This window comes from Stegodyphus dumicola, chromosome 12 (genome assembly GCF_044657685.1).
Source record: "Stegodyphus dumicola isolate Sdum_Otavi_A_Nest chromosome 12, ASM4465768v1".
In the NCBI taxonomy this organism is placed as follows: Eukaryota; Metazoa; Arthropoda; class Arachnida; order Araneae; family Eresidae; genus Stegodyphus; species Stegodyphus dumicola.
Genome location: NC_140779.1, coordinates 46,916,169 through 46,935,027, shown reverse-complemented (window position 1 = coordinate 46,935,027; position 18,859 = coordinate 46,916,169). Strand labels below are relative to the sequence as shown.

Below are 18,859 nucleotides of genomic sequence, written 5' to 3'. Positions count from 1 at the left end.
TGTTAGAGTCCTGCATTATATTTGAAGAAATTAAATAATGAAAAATATGCATAAATGTATGTATATTTCTCGCATTCTGACAAAACAGAGGATACAAAGAGCCATCGAATTTTGAATGACGTGATCCTCTTGCGAATATGGGCATGTGGAAGCCAAAATTTGAAATTTGGATTATGTTTTATTATCGATTTCATATTTTATAAAACTTTAACGAATTTTTGACAAACAAACTCTAGGATTTCAAAGCAAATAATGGCAACGTTGTACAGAAAAAAAAAAGCATTCTTAGCTCCAACGCGCCAGACTTTGTATCGGAAATTCTAAAGATATGCTCAGTTTAAAACTATTTTGCGAAATTGCTCTTGAACCTAATTTTATGGTTTAAGTGCGAAGAACGCGATATTTAAAAAATAAAGGTAATAGACAAATTGTTTAAAAAACGCCCCTTTAGGCGTAATTTAAAATCTGAAACCTTTAGTAGGAGTCATTAATCATTCAGGAATGATAAACGTAAAAAATAATTTCCCAGATGTTAGCTGAAAGTGTTGATCACTATAGTACAGGTACAGGAGAGGAATGTCATATTCATAACCATTTTATTTCATCAGCATTTCCATCTGAATACCTCAGACAGTTTAGGAAAAATACTGTATTTTGTCTAACTAAAAGTGTCTTTCGCAAATTTCTAGGCTTAAATTATATGCTTCAGGGTAATTTTAAAGAAAATATTTTTTAAATCTAGCTTTAACCTGCACAAAAGAAGACATTTAGTTTAGTAGTGCAAGGTAATATTAATAGTAATTAATATTTTGGTCATTATTAATATTTTGGTACAAAATATGATAGTAATTAATAATAAATGTTAAACAAAAATTTTCAGAAAAAAAGTCTGTGTGAAAATATATTCATTAGAATCTAAAGTAATAATTCACATGGTTTTAAATATTAAATTTAGATAAAAATACTGGTGCCATTTATTGAAAATTTTTAAATTTTCTTCAATCTAATAAGTTTTAAATTCCATATAAAAGCATTTTGACATTTTATATATGACAAAATAAATCTTTTTTGCATACGAAAGGAGAAAATCATATTTTGTTTATCTATTTACAGAATTTTAACAAAAAATTTAAAACCCTTCTTTTCTAAATCTTCACGGTCGTGAACTTCTTGTATGACTATAAGTATGTTTCAATAGTTATAACTTAAGTATTTTGTTCTTCACTTGTAGGGTATATATTTATTTTAACTAACATTTATTTTAAGTTTAAGCTATCTTTCCTGTCAAGCCTTTACTTTTCCCTAGAATTGCCAATGCCAGAGTATGTAAATCATAGTAGAACGCGCAGAGTATTCAAATTTTAGCAGAAGTAAATTGAGTTAAAAACGTTTCAAATTTTAGCAGAAGTAAATTGAGAAGGGAAACGAGATTGTAAGTGTGCTTCTTGAATCGCGAGCGTGAAGGTTGCTAGGTAGAAATTTTAAGAACCGCGAGTTTCGGCCTGTGTGCCTATTTCGGCAGTTCGTTGAATCTTTCAACTTTTTAATCAGTAAGTTTGCTGAATCTCAGTTGTATCTTAGAACGCGGTTAAGTAAGTTACGATTATAGAGCCTCGTAGGTAGTGATCTCGTTATTTATTCATCCTGTCATTTATTTTTAGTTGCATTTTTGTCTATTTTGTTAAATCGCCGGGTCGGCGTAGTTTGTGAGCGTCAAGTGAACGCAACTGTGATTTCTAAAGTGAAATAAAAAGGGATTTAAACCCTTCTTACGAGTTTGTGTAATTTACAGTTCATAGCAGTCACTACTACTGTTGCTGACAAGTTGGGGCCACGCAACATTATACACTGTAAACCATATTCAATATGGTTAGAAGAATTATGGAGTATTTTTTATGAATGAGACGTTTATAAATCACAAGTTTTAAGAAACATCAAATGAATAAAAAGCAGTTTATTATTAAACTTTTAAACGCCATTTTTCTACAGGAAGCTGGTTGTTTAGCAGTTATCAATCAATTTGAAACATCTTTTTATTTAAATATGTTACAAAGTTATTTTTAGAAATGACTCATATGATTATAAAAAATATGTGTTACATGATTAATTTGTAAAACAAATGTGTCCTACAATTCATATTAAAAAACTTAGTGTAAGAAAATTATATATTTCAGTATTTATATTACGAAATTCTTTACAAGCAATAATTGTACATGAAATCAGAACTTTTGACTTGAGGTAATCAGTAAAACATTTGAATACATTAAAACAGCTTATTTCTTCAATTATTGGCTTTTTCTCTTCTAAGTATTTTATGTGTATTCTTAATGATGTTACTCAAATTTGTAATTACTCCGTAGAACCTCAAGTTCTTGTCTTACGTTCAACTGAAATCTTAATTAAATTAGGTATTTTAAGTTTTGCTAGGTATGTTTAATGCCTAGCAAGAAAGAGCTTGATTTTCCAATAAATATACTCTCATTCTCCCTCAAAAAAGTTTCATAAACATGACATTTAATCTTTGTACAATTATACGGAAAATGTTAGCTATAATTACTTTTTGCAAAAATAATGTCACTTATAATTACTTTTAAATGTTAACAAAGTTTTTAAATGACATAATGCATTGCACATTAATAATAACTATGTATAATTATTTGTGTTTATTAGGTTTTTATCCTTAATATTATGAGTATGAGTAATTGCAGTATACAAACGGAAAGTTATAAAAACAGAGAATCAATCACAAACAGTTAGAGTAGCAAAAGAATGGAAATTGTATTCTCTAAAGCTGAAATAGTATTATCTATTTAACTGTCAGATTTTTTTTCTAACTTATATTTAATATTCGAGAATTGAATAGCTTTTACACGCTTATTCCAGATGACAAGAGCACATATTTTGTGCACAAAATATGTACTCTTGTCATCTGGAATATTTTGATTGGAAACTCCTTTGATTAAAACTGGTTAGACCTTCATTTTGCCATTATAATAGCACAAAAGAGATTGGGCCGTCATAACGCTTTTTTGTGCTGAGCATTTACGCTGTAGCCCCACAAGCTCCATCCTAACTTATATTGCATTTCTATGAGTACTATAAAGTGCTATAAAGGCTTTGCTCAGGGACTCTTAATGCCATTAAAACGACACTGGCTACAGAATTTAGTTTTATAATTGATTATGAAGAAATCATGAAATATTCTAACACTAATAAGATTCAAATTTCCAAAAGAATTGTCTAGTTATCGTTTCCACAACGTAATGAAAAATCATGATTAAAAACTATTGGTAGTCTTCTAAAGTATATAAAATATATAAATTAAGACACGAAAAGAAAAAAAAATGAAGATTATTAACAGTTTTTTCGCTTTCCGCATTTGAAATTTCATTTGAGTAAATAAAAACAATTGCGTATGTCTTTAGTACTAACGGTACTTTTCCGTTTCTCCGGCGCAAATCTCGCCAAGCAGACTTTATTGGCGACAACATACAGTATACACATAAAAAATACTAAAAAAATTTTAGTTCTAAGAATTCTTTTTTTGAAGGCATAAACATTTTTATATCGCTTAAAACTTTATAAAAAGAAAATAATTGAAGACAATAAATTTGTAAAAAGACATTAATTTAAGAATTTACTATGCTTTCATGGTTTAACATCCTAATTCGCTGGTTCATATCACGTGACCCCTAGCGATCTCATCTCACGTAAACTACTCTACAAAAATCTAATGCTCTCAGTAATTATCTACATTAATTTCAAGTTAAATCTTAATTTGGAACACAAGTTTAAATGCAAGAAATATTTCAATGCGTATGAATAGCTTACTCAGAAAATTATGTAAAACTGCAGTGCGTTACTTCACTAATGCATTTTCATTAAAATTGACGAATTTAACCCTCGACTTTCCTTTTCTATATTTTAGGCTTCGGGTAAGAGCTGTGAATGCATCCTAATTGATTTAATCACCGAAAATGGCCTTAGACATAAAACTGAACTATTTGATAAAAGTTCTATGTAATTATATGTCAGTATTGAAAGAAACAATCAATCTGATAAGAAAATGAGGCGTAAAAAGTTACCAGCGAGAATATTCCTTTTGACATCGAAAAGTACCGTACTAACAAATCAAAATGAATATTTGATGAAAAAATGCATTATTTAAAATAAAAGCAATAACAAATTGCTATTTCAAAGTGTCAGACAACACTTTAATATCTAGAAGAAAAGATTAACATTAAGATATTTTTAAATTATATCAAAAGATTTTAAGTTAAAAGAATTGTATAATTATTTCTCCTTTTTCATAGTTGAAAATAATATCTGCTGTTGCTATTTCACAAATATTATCTTTTGCTATTTGAATGGCATCAAAACTCAGCTCAAGAAAGTTTCGAAATTCATCTCTGAATTCTGTTATTGAGCATAAAAAGATATAAAGGTAAGTATTAAAACATTACAAACTATTAAATTATCAGAAATATTTGTTTAAGAAACGAAAATATATAAAAAGATAAAAAGAAGATTTTAATATGTAAGTTACTACAGAATTTTATCATAGCACTTAGATTGTATTTTTAGCGCAGTCGTTACTACAGACAAAGGAGAGTAGTAGTAATTTGACAATCGATCTATTACGGTATGCTGTAAACCTATTTTGTTTATGAGACTTATGATAATGGTTGCTGCTAAAAAGGCGGCTAAAATTCCATAAGCGGGGTAAGTTGGCGCCAAACTATATTGGCCTTCAAAATTTGGCGAATTTTTTAGGCTCACTAAATGAAAGCACTAAAATGTGATTTTTAAACATAAACAGAATAGTAACTTTTAAGTTTTGCAGTAGTGAAACGCCGTTATTTTATGTAAACAGAATAGTAAAATGAGATGATAAAATAGTAGATGAGTAAAACATAGTCCTATATATACGTAATTCATCATAAAATAGTAGAATGAACATTTCTTGTAAATAATTATTGAGTAAATAAATGCATACACTTATCAGATCAGAGCACTGCGAAGTCAGTTTTAAACGTAAACAGAATAGCAAATTATGCGTATTCAGCATCATAAACTAACTAAAATATTCAAGTTACTATCGTCGTAGAATTCAACACACTAAACAACTTTCGTTCAAAGCTTTAAATATTCCACATCTTTCGTTTACAACATGCAAGAAACAAAACTAAAAAAAAAAAAATAACTTAATAAAATTAAATGAAAACATTTATAAATTATAAACTTCATGTTATATGAAATCCAACCTTTCTCCCACCAACAACAGCTTAACCTTCTGCAAATATTTATATAAATATAATATTAAGCATATATATAACAACAATATTAAACAGTAAAACTTTTAAAAACAAACACAGTATTTCAAAATTAAATTTAAAAAAAATCTGGCTACACTAAATTCGCGCTCTTACAGTTACCGAAATAAAGCTCTAGGTTTGCCACAAGAAAAGATACAGCCGGAAACCACAGCCAAATTAAAATCGTTCCAAATAAAAAAACTCTCGCCAAGCTTGGCGCTCACCCCGATTATGGAATTTTAAGCAAAAATGCTAGGTAAATGAATTTTTATGTATCTAACTTAACACTGTATTCAGCAAAGCAATTTTATAATACCAGGCATAAAGGAAAGACTTCGTTCATCATCCATTGCCAAAAACGTTTATTTGTCAAAGATGACATTACCGAAACACAAAAGCAAATTTCTTAGAGGTGTTTAAAAATTTCCGAAAGTTTGCATGAAAAAGGCCATTTATAAGAAGTAGCGTAGGTAAAGAAATTAAAAATGTTATAAAATTAAAATAATCTTCAAAATTAAGGAATTAATTAATTCTTTTTTATCTTATTCTTTCCATTTTGGGGACTAGGAAAAGATGTCTTCTGATGTACTACAGGTTTAGTGGATTTTAATTAATATAATCTTCTGCCTTACACTTTTCTTTTAAAAGAATATTCAGAAAAATACTTTGAATTCAATATGAATATTTTATTCACTGATATATTCATAGCATAACCATTTAACCGCAGATCTAAATTTGTGTATATAAGAGCGTAAATTCCACAAATTATTACAATTTTTATTCAATAAATGCTTAGAAGAAAAAAAAATGAAAGAAAATAAAGTGTGTAAAAAAAGAGGAAGAAAGTGATATAAGGAAAAAAAATTCCCAATAAATTCTGAACGCAGTTTCACAGATCAAAATGTTTCGAGATTCTGGATTCATTTTACTATCTAAAATGCCTTTTGAATATCCGTAATTCTCAGTTTTAATATTAGATCATTTAGCTCTTATTGCAAATATTTATATATATTTGGGATAGTTATGGGAAAAATAATTAACCGAACTTTTTCGCATCCAAATTTCAAAACATAATAACCTGAAATATATAAATACTTAAGGTAAGATAATAAGAAAGGGCAAATAGCTAATGTGTATAGATTGCTAAAACGAAGGGAAAACTTCAAGAGAACATTTTTTTCTTTATAAAAAATTTGCTAAATATAGCGCCTTGGTAAATAACTTTTCATTAATATTACCTTCGGGATTCATAGTGGGATCACCTAGCAATTTGCATTCTTCGAAAGTCTTATTAGATTCATCAGTCATTTTCATACACTTTTCTACAACACTCGTTAAAAGAATTCTGCCAAGTGTTCCCTTTAAGGAAACGTTGAAGAGCTGAGTGTAAATGCAAGCTTATATAACAGCCACCATTTAAAAGTACACATGTCTGATGACATATCACAATAAAATTTACGCCACCTGTTCATTCATCATCATTGACACTTATTTCTAGAGCAAAACCAGATATGGTTTTTTTATGTACATCCAAAAATCATAACCCTTGTCATAAATAGTAAGCGTAGCTCTACCATTTTATGCAAGTTTTAGGTTCTTAATGAGATCTAAACGTACCAGAGCTAACCTCTCTTAAATCGAAATGAAGTAAAGCTAAGAATCAACTATGTGAATAATTTAAATGGGAAAGCTCCTTAAATCTACCCAGTTATCCAAGAACTTATACATTACACCAAAAAGCACTAAAATGATACTCGTATTATTGGCGATATGCAAAGTCCGGACACTCTTGCCTAGCCAACTTTCGAGGTACAATGCGCTAAAAAAGGGGGGGGCAGTTCTACTCTCCCGTTCTACTGGACCGATTGACGAAATTCAACTTGCTCTTTTCATGTCTCGAAAGCGCGACTTAGGATATGTATTCGATTTATATATAGCATTTTTCTAATATTTGTATTTTGACACAAAATCGGAGTTTTTCTGAAATGACATGCCAATTTTTTTCCACATTTCGATTCTACGACTCACATTATGCCCCACTGTCAAGTTTTGTAAAAATCGCATGAGTAGTTTTTAAAAACTTTTACCTCCTCAATGTTAATTGAATTTGATATATATTTATTAATCTTTCTTTTTTTTATTAAACTTACTTGATTCCTTCATCAAGAATTCGAAATTTAGGTTCATTCCAAATAAAATTCACCCATTTTGTTTTGTAATTTATTTTTAAAATTTGAATTTTTAAATAATTTTTATAAATTTTTCGAAGAACATTTTGAATTATAACCTATAAAATTTTTACCATCATCTTAAAGTAGATGTATTTCTAAGTATACCTGCAAAAAATTAGAGTTTTTTATTCAAACTTTCTTAAGATATACGTGAATTTACATATTGGCGCATTTTGAAATTTGGTATATTCGTTATAAGCGATAATAACGCCAAATATGGGTTACGCACTTTGTTAAAATTATTTGAAATAATAAACGATGGTTTTTTTCCGCTCGAGACATGAAAAGCGCAATTTGAATTTCCTCAATCGGCCCAGCAGAACGGAAGGTATAAAACAGAACTATACCATTTTTTTTTTCTGCGCAGTATACCTTTACACATTGTGGTGTCTTCGTTTTGAAGTGTTGAGTTATTTAATTTACGATAGCTGTCTTTTGATTATTTATTGAAAGCAATAAACAATATGATTGAAACAAATATGAAATATCATACGCGGCACAGTGCTGGATCTATACATCTTACCACATCATTGTTCTCTTATAACTGTATTTTCTCCCCGTCGCGAGAAAAGCCAACATCAGTTTATTCCTTTAGGGAATTTTTGTTGGAACACACATGAAGGATATCTTCCAGGCGCTTGGAAGGTTGTATCGACATACACTGGTTATCATAAATTGAGGAAAAATCACAAAAATAGGGATAACTCCCCCCAAAATAAGCCAAACCGTGTAAAATTTGAATATGTTGCCAAGTAAGAATAGTTGAATAAAACTGCAATATGTAAATTAGTGGCACTGCACTCGGAATACGTCATCTGCGAGAAGAATAAAAGTCCATGTTTGAGAGCAAGCCCACATATTTCATTGTGATAGTGACATCAGAAATCTGAGATGGACCAATTCGTAACAATGACCTCCAGGCATCATTTGCCTGCAGAACTACGATGGAGAGCCATTGGGAGACTAGACGCAGGATAAAGTCAAACAGAAGTGGCCAAATGGCTGAATGTGAATCCTTCTGTGGTCCATAGACTTTGGAGGCGATTTCAAACCACAGATTCGTCATCTAGGAGCATTAGAATCTAGGAGCCAAGGACGGACAGCTGCTACGACGAGCGCCGATGACCGATATTTGACATTATGTGCACGCAGGAATAGAACCGATACTCTGACTCTTCTTAGATCCTCCCTTGCTGCAGCCACCGGAAGGTTGGTGTCAACGCCAACTGTGCGTAGAAGGCTTCAGGAAGGGGTCTGTATGCGATGCGACCAGCAATTTGCGTGCCGCTCACGTCACGCCATAGGAGGGACCGTTTGCAGGAGGCACGACAACAAGTCTAATGGACGCCTGATCAGTGGGGGGCTGTTCTCTTTACGGATAAGTCTAGGTTTAGTCTAGAAGGCGATAGTAGGCGTTATTTGGTATGGAGAGAACCTGGAACCCGTTATCATCCGTACAACATCCGTGAAAGAGATGCATACGAAAGAGGCAGTGTCTGTGTTTGGGGTGGCATCTCTTTGAGTGGACGCACAGACCTCCATGTCTTCCCAACGGAAACCGTGAATGCTGCGGTTTATAGAGATGACATCCTTGATGCTTATGTGCGCCCATGTGCAGGGGCAATAGGTGATGCTTTTCTGTTAGAGGACGATAACTCAAGACCACACAGGGCTCGCATCGTAGATGATTATCTTCAACAGGAAACAATTATGCGCATGGAGTGGCCAGCTCGATCCCCGGACTTGACTCCTATCGAGCACGTTTGAAATGATTTAGAGAGAAGCCTAACTGTTCTCAATCCGCCCCCTCAGACCCTTGCCGCGCTTTGTGCTGTATTGCTTCTAGAGGCGACCATATTCCACATTGAAGGTACGTTTCCTATAGAAAACCGACACCTTCGATTTGTTCATTTTATACATGTGCTAATTTCTATACTACCATAATTGTCTGGTAATTTATTTTTACGTTATTTGATACCTTACTATGTGTTGTATATTGTAGGTAAGTTTCATAAAATTCTACATGTAAACCTTTTCAGTAATCGTTTACATCATTTAATCACATACATCAATTAATCACATACATCATTTAATCATACCTTTTCAGTAATCACATACATCATTTAGATATGTATGTGAACGATCAGAATTTAGATATGTATGTCTGACATTTAATTTTAATATATTTCCAGATACATAAGAAGTTCGTACTAATATTTGATCCTATTGAAGATTTTACTAAACCCAACTTCGGTTCAATTCCTGTTTTTGTGATTTTTCCTTAATTTATGATAACCAGTGTATTTGTTTTAGTGAGCACGTAAGCTGTAGTTCCATCTCAGGTTTATGTTCGTCGATCAGCATTTAGATATGTATGTGAACGATCAGCATTTAGATATGTATGTCTGACATTTAATTTTAATATGTTTCCAGATACATAAGAAGTTCCTACTAATATTTGATCCTAATGAAGATTTTACTAAACCCAACTTCGGTTCAATTCCTGTTTTATGAATTTCTTTTCCTCGGAGAATTCTTTGATCACTGGCCATGCGAAGAATTTTATATATTTTTAAATAAGATGTGTGATGTCTGCGCCCTGCTTATTAACCCAAAGGGGCAATTTTCCCAGAAGGGCTATTAATTTTGTTCTGGAGTTTAGCGACGGTTCACTTTTCAAATTGCTGCCTCCAAATATTAGAGCCCTGCATTATATTTAAAGAAATTAAATAATGAAGAATCTGTATGGATGTATGTATGTTTCTCGCACTGTGAAAAAACAACCTACAGACATCAAATTTAGGATAATTAGTCTTCCATTCGAATATGGACATCTGAAAGCCCAAATTTGGAATTTGGAATGTGTTTTCTATTTCATATTTTGTAAAGCATTTATGAGTTTCTGATTAAGAAACTCAATGATTTTAAAGCGAGCAATGGCAACGCTGTACCGAAAAGGGAACATTTTATCCCCAGTGCGCGAGATTGTGTATCGGAAATTCTAAAGAAAATATGCTCTTTTAAAATTATTTTGTGATATTGCTGTTGAATGGAATTTTATGGTTTAAGCGCAAAGAATATGATACTTAATAGAATAGGATAAATACTTAATAGAATAGGCAAAGAATAAGATAAATAAAACTAACACACAAAACGTTAAAAAAAAAAAAACCTTTGAGTGTAATATAAAATCTGAAAAACTTCCTTTTTTTATTATTTAGTCTGCATCTTTTTTTTAATTTGGATTTCTTTATATGTTGGAGAGAAACAGTATAAAAGGCATGACTGGCTAGCGGACGGAAGAAATGTTGATTTCCAGATCGTTTAAATGTCCGATTTGTTGTTGGTGTCTTGTCCATATTACATGGAATAGTGCCAGAGCCTACTCCGAAGAGAGGTTGGACTTCTATTTTCCACAACCAATTTTAAGGGAGAGCACCCCGAGGGGGATCTGGGCGTCTCCCACCCCTCTCCTCTCCCACCAATCCACACGAGAGGACTTTCGGCTCACCGCATATTAAGAGTGCTGCCCTGCCGCACAGACAAAATACATTTACAAACATCCATGTTTTCTCCGGGATTCGAGCCCGGGCTCTTCGGTATCGCAGTCAGGTTCCCACAACCACTATACCGTCTGAGAAGAGTAACTGTGTGGTGTTTTGCGAGTTATACATATATGTGGTGCAGGAATGAGTTTATATAAAATAAGCTAATGATGAATAAAATGAATGTGACTAATTGGAAGAGTTTTTGTAGGGAAGTTATTTTTGAAAGACAATGTGATATTAGGTGAGAAGGCTCGATTCTGAAAACTGACGAAAGTTAATTCTCCTGTCTTTTACACTTATTACAAGAATCAATATTATCAATAAGCGGTACTCCACTTTCTTTTTCTCCTGTAGGAACATTGAAGGAGAGAGAGCAATTAAATCGTTAATATCTTGAGGCAAATACGTCAAAGGTTGAGAGTAAATCAGGCTTTTAGTATCGCACAATCCTATATTCTACACTGAAGTGACAAAAGTCATGGGATAACAATATGCAAATATACAGATGGCAGTAGTATCGCGTAGAAAATGTATAAATGCGAAGTGCTTTGGCAGGCCTTTCATTTGTGTTCAAGTTATTCATGTGAAGAGGCTTTGACGTGATTATGACCGCACGACGAGAATTAACAGACTTTGAACGCGGAATGTTAGTTGGAGCTAGACGCATGGGTCATTCCGTTTCGGATATCGTTAGGGAATTCAACATTCCGAGATCCTTAGTGTCAAGAGTGTGCCGAGACTATCTAATTTCAGGCATAACATCCCACCATGGATAGCGCAGTGGCCGACCACCTGCACTTAACGACCGAGACCAGCGACGTCTGCGTAGAGTTGTCAATGTTCACAGACAAGCAACACTGCGTCAAATAACCGCAGAAATCAATGTGGGACGTATGAGGGACGTGTCCGATAGGACAGTGCGGCGAAATTTGTCTTCCTTGGGCTATGCCAGCAGAAGACCGACTCGAGTATCTTTACTGACAGCACGACATTGCCTGCAGCGACTCTCGTGGGCTCGTGAGCATATCGGTTGGTCCCTAAACGAATGGACAACCATGGCTTGGTCAGATAAGTCATGCTTTTAGTTGGTAATAGCTGATGGTAGGGTTCGAGTGTGGCGCAGACCCCACGAAGCCATGGACCCAAGTTGTCAAAAAGGCACTGTTCAAGCTGGTGGTGGTTCCATAATGGTCTGGGCTGTTTTTAGATGGCATGAACTCGGTCCTCTGGTGCAACTGAACCGATCATTGACTGGAAATGGATACCTTCAGCTACTTGGAGATCACTTACAGCCATTCGTGGACTTCACGTACTCAAACAACGATGGGATTTTTATGGATGACAATGCGCCATGTCACTGGGCCACAATTGTTCGCAATTGGTTAGAAGAACATTCTGGACAATTCCAGCGAATGATCTGGCCACCTAGATCGCCCGACATGAATCCTATCGAACATTTATGGGACATCATCGAGAGGTCCCAAAACGCTGCACCGTCAACACTTTCACAATTATGGACATCTATAGAGGCAGCATCGCTCAATATTCCTGCAGGGGACTTCCAACGACTTGTTGAGTCCATGCCACGACGAATTCCTGCACTTCGCCGGGCAAAAGGAGGATATATAAGGAAAGCTTGACTAATATATTACCTAAAATATGCTGATCAGTCGCTCTTACCATCAGCCCCACCAAGAAGTTGATGGAAGAATAAATTTGTATTTTCTTCTTCTCAAAGGCTGTTCGCACATTTTTGAACGATTTTGCTTTCCTGTAAAAATAAGTCTTCCGCTTAGAATTTGTTTAACGTCATTTATATTATTGAAAGTGTAAATTATCGTCTGCTATTGGACAGTTTTGTTTGCATGCAAAATGTCGCTTTGAAAGAAACATGGACAGTTTCCAAAGAAAATTATTCGTATCTAGTTATTAAAAAGTATTAAAAGTATTATGGTTTTTTTATATCTAAAGCTACGATAGGTAATGTTGTCAAAAAAAATCAAGGGGAGACCTTCAAGTGGAAAAATTGTTTAAAAAAAGGTATCAAGGTATCCAAAGAAAAAACGGAATGATTCGAAAAATGCAAAAGTAATATCTTTAATGTTAAATGAAAATCTGCGAAGTGAAAGGACGGTTGCAAAATCGTTAAAATGCTCAGTTTCAGCTCTAAACAAAGTGATTAATGACGAGTTGTATGTTAGAAAGGTGAAAAAACATAATGTGCACCATCTACCTCCACGACATATCGCCAAACCCAAAACGCGCCGCAGAATTCTATATGAGAAACATTTATCCGGAGAAAAATGGGGAAATGTTGCGATAATAGACGAAGGACTTAAATGATCTGATGAACCGAACGATGAACGAATTATGATATGAATCTGATTTTCACATAATACAGCTGAATAATATGAATTATCAGTAATAACTAACAAAACCTTACAGGATATAAAATACATGAAGTTCATAATTACTCTTCTCTTTTCGTAATGTTTATTATTTATTTTTGTAATTTTAATTGTAATTATTATACTTTTTTCGCCAGGTAGAATTAACGAAAGTAAAGGTATGTGATATAGTTTATATTATATTATAACGAACTCTAATAAATAAATTTTAAAATAATAAATAAATAAAATCGGAAAGACCTAAGATTTTAATGGGCATTTTTAAATGTTAATATGGTATAGGATCAAACATTATCCAAAGAGATACCCCAAGTGGAACAGCGAACATTTTACAACATAATGAATATGCATTTAGGCTAATATGGGAACGTTATGTGTTTTGTGTATGTTCGAAAAGAGTTTTGGTTTTCTTTATTTGTTTATGATAAAGCATTTGAAGGTTATCTGCCAAAGGCGAGTATGCCTTCGTGGAGAATTTTTTAAGAGAAACTGGCTCGTATACACGTTACACATATGGAAAACCCAGGAAGACGTTCCATGCAGTCATGAAGCCCATGCAACCATCCGAAAAACCAAGAAGACGCCCATCCATGGAAAACGATAAAGAACGCCAGCATGCGATCGCGGGATTCGAACCTCGAACCAAACTACCAGTGTTCAGTGATTTTCCAGCTCTGTGACTCTACTTGAAAAAGTGAAAAAGTATATAGAAAACTTTAATATTTTTAATTATCTATATTATGAATTAAATCATTTTAATTAACTGAAACACTTAAAAGTACAAAAGTAACGTTCGTAAGAACTACATCTATTGCTTTTAGACAGCTTAGTTTATTCATAAACAGCAGACATTAAATTTGAAAGATAAATATCTTACATTTTTCCGTATGTACTTGACTGTAAAGGGTAACAAAGAATAATCGTATTGCTAGACTATAAAATCCTTGGCCTTAACAAAGAGTCGAAGGAAAGAAAGGTTATCGTTGACATTTAATTTAGCATGAGAAATATTAATATGCTTTAGGTTATCAAGCTAAATTATCACGATAAATCTGCGAATTTACCTTTATGAAGATACGTAGGCTTCTTATAAAATGAAGTGATTTATAAAATAAAATTTAAAGCAAAAAGATGTTTGTTTCATTTTAATTTTGTAAGGAGATTAGATTCTAGGTGTCAAAATAAGTTTGTACAATTAGTTTATGCAAGTTGTCTGAAATCTTGTTTATTATTTCTAATAATTGAATAAACGTAGTAGTAAAATAATGTTCTTTTTTCTCTTGCGTGAGACACAGGATCAGTGAAAATAAAGCTATATGATTATGATACGTGATGTAATTTATATTGTAATGAACTGTAATTCATTCTTGATATTTTAAACATAAAATTAATGTTAGAATTTGAAAAATCTCTGCAGTGCCTCTTAATGGGACATGTCATATAACCAGAAACTGTGATGAATGTGTGGCATCATAAGAATTTGAAGTCGGAATTATAAATCTGGGTGAAGAAATCCGATAATTTTATGTTAAAAATTACGGAAGTCTTCGCATCGCTGATTATTTTTGATTAAAAGAAAGCAAAAATTCTAGAAACAAATGCAAATGTTTTGTAGACAAGGGGAAAATCTTGAAATGGTAAGTCAACCTTGTCTCTGAATGAAAATTGATTGCTGGGTTAGAATGACGACATGCAACACAGGTGCAAAATTATAAGTTTTCATTGTCAATTCAATTGCATTTAATCGATTTGATGACTGGAAAGGAAAATCAAAAGCAACATCCTTCTTTTATTATTCAAATCATTGTACGTGTAAAAAACGTCAAATGTGAAAAGCCTAAAATAAATTTGCAAAACAATTAAAGAATCCCTCACATTTTTACACATGTCATATACCTTTGGCTCAACTCTCTTTCATTTATTTATAAAGATAAAGAATTTAATGTGTAAATAGTATTAAAAAGTATATCCATGTACCAAGATGTAGAATCAGATTGATCAAGACATACATGAATTTCTCTTAAGTGTCAATAAATGCAAAATTTGCAAATAGTATTTTTAAGCAAATTCTACATACGCAAAAACGTACTCCCGCAGTTTGTATCTACCTGTTATATCTAGATCTGATTACAGATTTAGCACAATTAGCTGGCCATCGAAACCACAACACCTAGACATCCAGTTGGCTAGAAATTTGCAGCCTGCTCAGATGTCGAAGGACATATAATTAACATTACAACACATATGCACATGGGTAATGCCACCTCGAAGCACGATAAGAATAGAGAAGATCAGAGCATTTCAAGTATTAGAACTGTGTGTTTCCCGCTGATCCTTTGTGCATAACGTTTCTTCGCGAGCCTCTTTGAAAATATTCGTAGTTGTAGAGAAAACGGATTAGCCTTCCCAGAAATCGAGGCTCGTGTTAGACAAAATAAATACCATAGTGATGAGAATATGGAATCGATTAGTGCAGGAGAGATGGATCAATCGACGAGTACGATTGCTTAAGTCTTGTTACATCGTTAAAGAAAATATGCATGTTATGATTACAGCAATGACAAATTATACAGCAACATCAAGAATTTGTGTTGTGTTGCACAACAAAACTGTGTTAGTGCAACCATTGGATGTTGTCTATACAGGTGGATAAACTCTGAAAGCTATTATCGGTTGCAACGGTGTGCTGAACGTCAGCATACTCAAACGAATGACATAATATTTATTTTCAGAAGAATCTCGAGTCTACTTATAAAATACGATTATGCTATCCGATTCTGGCAGCGCCGTACTAACAGACATCATGACCTTTAATATGAATCACCGTACCGGTCTTCATCTCAAATTACAGTTCAAAGTGTCATTGTATTTTACTCCCACAGTGGACAAGTTTAAATAGGACAAAAAATGGGACAGTTCTGTAACTCCCGTTCAACAGCGCCGATTGACGAAATTCAACTTGTATTTTCCATGCCTCGAAAGCGCAACTTAGGATATGTATCAGATTTATATATAGAATTCTTCTAATATAGGTATTTTGACACAAAATTGGACTTTTTCTGAAATGACATGCCATTTTTTCCCATATTTCGATTCTACGACTTAAATTATGCCGAACTGCCAAATTTTGTAAAAATCTCCCGAGCACTTTTTAAAAAATAATCTCTCAAAATTTTAGCTCTTCAGTATTAATGTAATTTGATATACATTTATTAATGTCTCTTTTTTTTTATTAAATTACTTGATTTCTTCTTCCAGAATTCGAAATTTAGCCTTCATCCAAATATAATTCGCACATTTTTCATGATTTATTTTTTATAAATTTTTCGAAAAGTTTTTGTATTACAACCTATAAAATACTTAACATAGCTTTAAGTATTTCTAGCCCGCCAGAAAAAGTTTGAGTTTTTTATTCAAAATTTTCTAAGATATACATGAACTTTATTCGAGCGTTTTGAAATTTTACATCTTTTTTTTTCTTTTGAGCGATAAAAACGCCAAATATGGTTTGCGCACTTTGTTAAAATTACTTGAAACTATGAACGACAACTTTATTTCCGTTCGTCTGCAATGAAAAAAAGAAAAGGAAAATAGGTTGCTATAAATTAAGAAGTTCGCCAAGTAAATTATTCTTGGCGAAAACTGAAAAAAATACGCCAAGATGAAATTTGAATTTCTCGATAAATTCCGCACTAAATTTTACAAAATTTAATCTTTAGGCATAATTTCAGTCGTAGAAGCGAAATATCGAAAAATATGAGCATGTCATTTCAGAAAAACTCCGATTTTGTATCCAAATACCTATGTTAGAATGATGCTATATATAAATCTAATATATATCCTAAGTCGCGCTTGCGAGACGTGAAAAACGCAAATTGAATTTCATTAATTGGCCCAGTATAACGTGAAATATAGAAGTGTCCCCCCTTTTTTTTGTTGCGCAGTGGACGTGAATTTTGCATAATATAAAAATTATATCCTTTTCATAAGTTTTAAAATGGTGCGTTTAAAAAAAATGATAAAAAGTACATAGCTATTTCAGGTAAACAAAAGTTACTAAAATAAAAGTCTTTAAAAGCTGCTCAAAATTAAAAATTTTAGCTCTTACATATATATATATATATAAACCAAACCGTGGAAAAGTAATAAAAGTGTTTGGATAACACAAAAAGCAACAAATGTTTCAAGATTTACATGGGGAAAAAATTGCTGTCAAATCTACAAATAAAGGGAGTGATTGAAAGAAATGCGGAAGTGCATTTATAATTTACTTTTACAATACCTGAATACTGAAGCTATTACTGATTCGTAAGCAATTTATTTATGATTTCTTTATTTTTCTATAGACAGTGTGTGTGTGTGTGTGATTATGGCAAAGCCTCGAGGGCTATCTGCCTAAGGGGAGGGATGCCTTCGTGGAGGACTTTCTAAGGGAAACTGGCTCGTATACACGTTACACATGGGGAAAACCACGAAAACACCCATGCAGCCAGCCCGTTCGCGGGATTTGAACCTCGGACCGAACTACCAGCGTTCAGCGACTTTACCGCTCGGCCGCTGGTTGGCCCTTTTCTATAGATAGATAGCTAACTCTTGTTATCATGTCCTCCTCTCCCAGATAAAGTTGTAATGATTGGGCTTTAAAGCTAAAATGGACTTACCTTCAATAGTTAAAAGGCTTTTATATACCTTCATTAGTTAAAAGACCTTTACAATCGGTGATTACAGGGAATGGTATTTATATCGAGCATTGGGCATATCTGTATGTCTAGTATACATATCCTTAATAATATTTACAGATTTGATTTCTTAAATCCTTATAAATAAGTAAACTAGTACTGAATATTACCGTTAAAAATATATGAGATGTGTAAACCTGCAAATGGTTTCTCTAATTAGCGCAAAGTGCGTTAGCTCAGAAAAGCTATTAATTTCGTTTCGGTATTTTGCGATGAAAACTTTAAATGTTGGTTCACTTTTCAAATTGTTGCCACCAAATAATATCGCCATGTGTTTTATTTAAAGAAATTAAATAATGAAGAATCTGCATAAATGTAAGTATGTTTCTAGCATTGCGATAAAACAACGGTATCTAGAGCCATCAAATTTGAATAACGTATTCTTCCACCGAATATTGGCATCTGGAAGCCCTAATTTGAAATCTGGAATTTGCTTTATTATTGATTTCATATTTTGTAACATTTTAATTTACAATTTGTAACATTGTAATTTTTGATTAACAAACTCAGCGATTTCAAAGCGAGCAATGGAAATACCGTTGGTAGAAAAAAATTATCTCCAGCGCGCGAGACTGTGTATCGGAAATTCTAAAGATATGCTCATTTTAAAATTATTTT

At 32.9% G+C, this 18,859-nt stretch overlaps 1 protein-coding gene across 1 annotated transcript in view; it reads right to left on the bottom strand.

Annotated features, from left to right (window-relative positions):
- Window positions 1–6,623, bottom strand: part of LOC118184097 (endoplasmic reticulum aminopeptidase 1-like) — a 70,516-nt gene extending 63,893 nt beyond the window's left edge. The window contains exon 1 of the mRNA XM_035353739.2: window positions 6,554–6,623. Coding sequence (XP_035209630.2) covers window positions 6,554–6,623 — 70 coding nt within the window. The remainder of the gene's footprint in view (window positions 1–6,553) is intronic.
- Window positions 6,624–18,859: the final 12,236 nt, after the last annotated feature.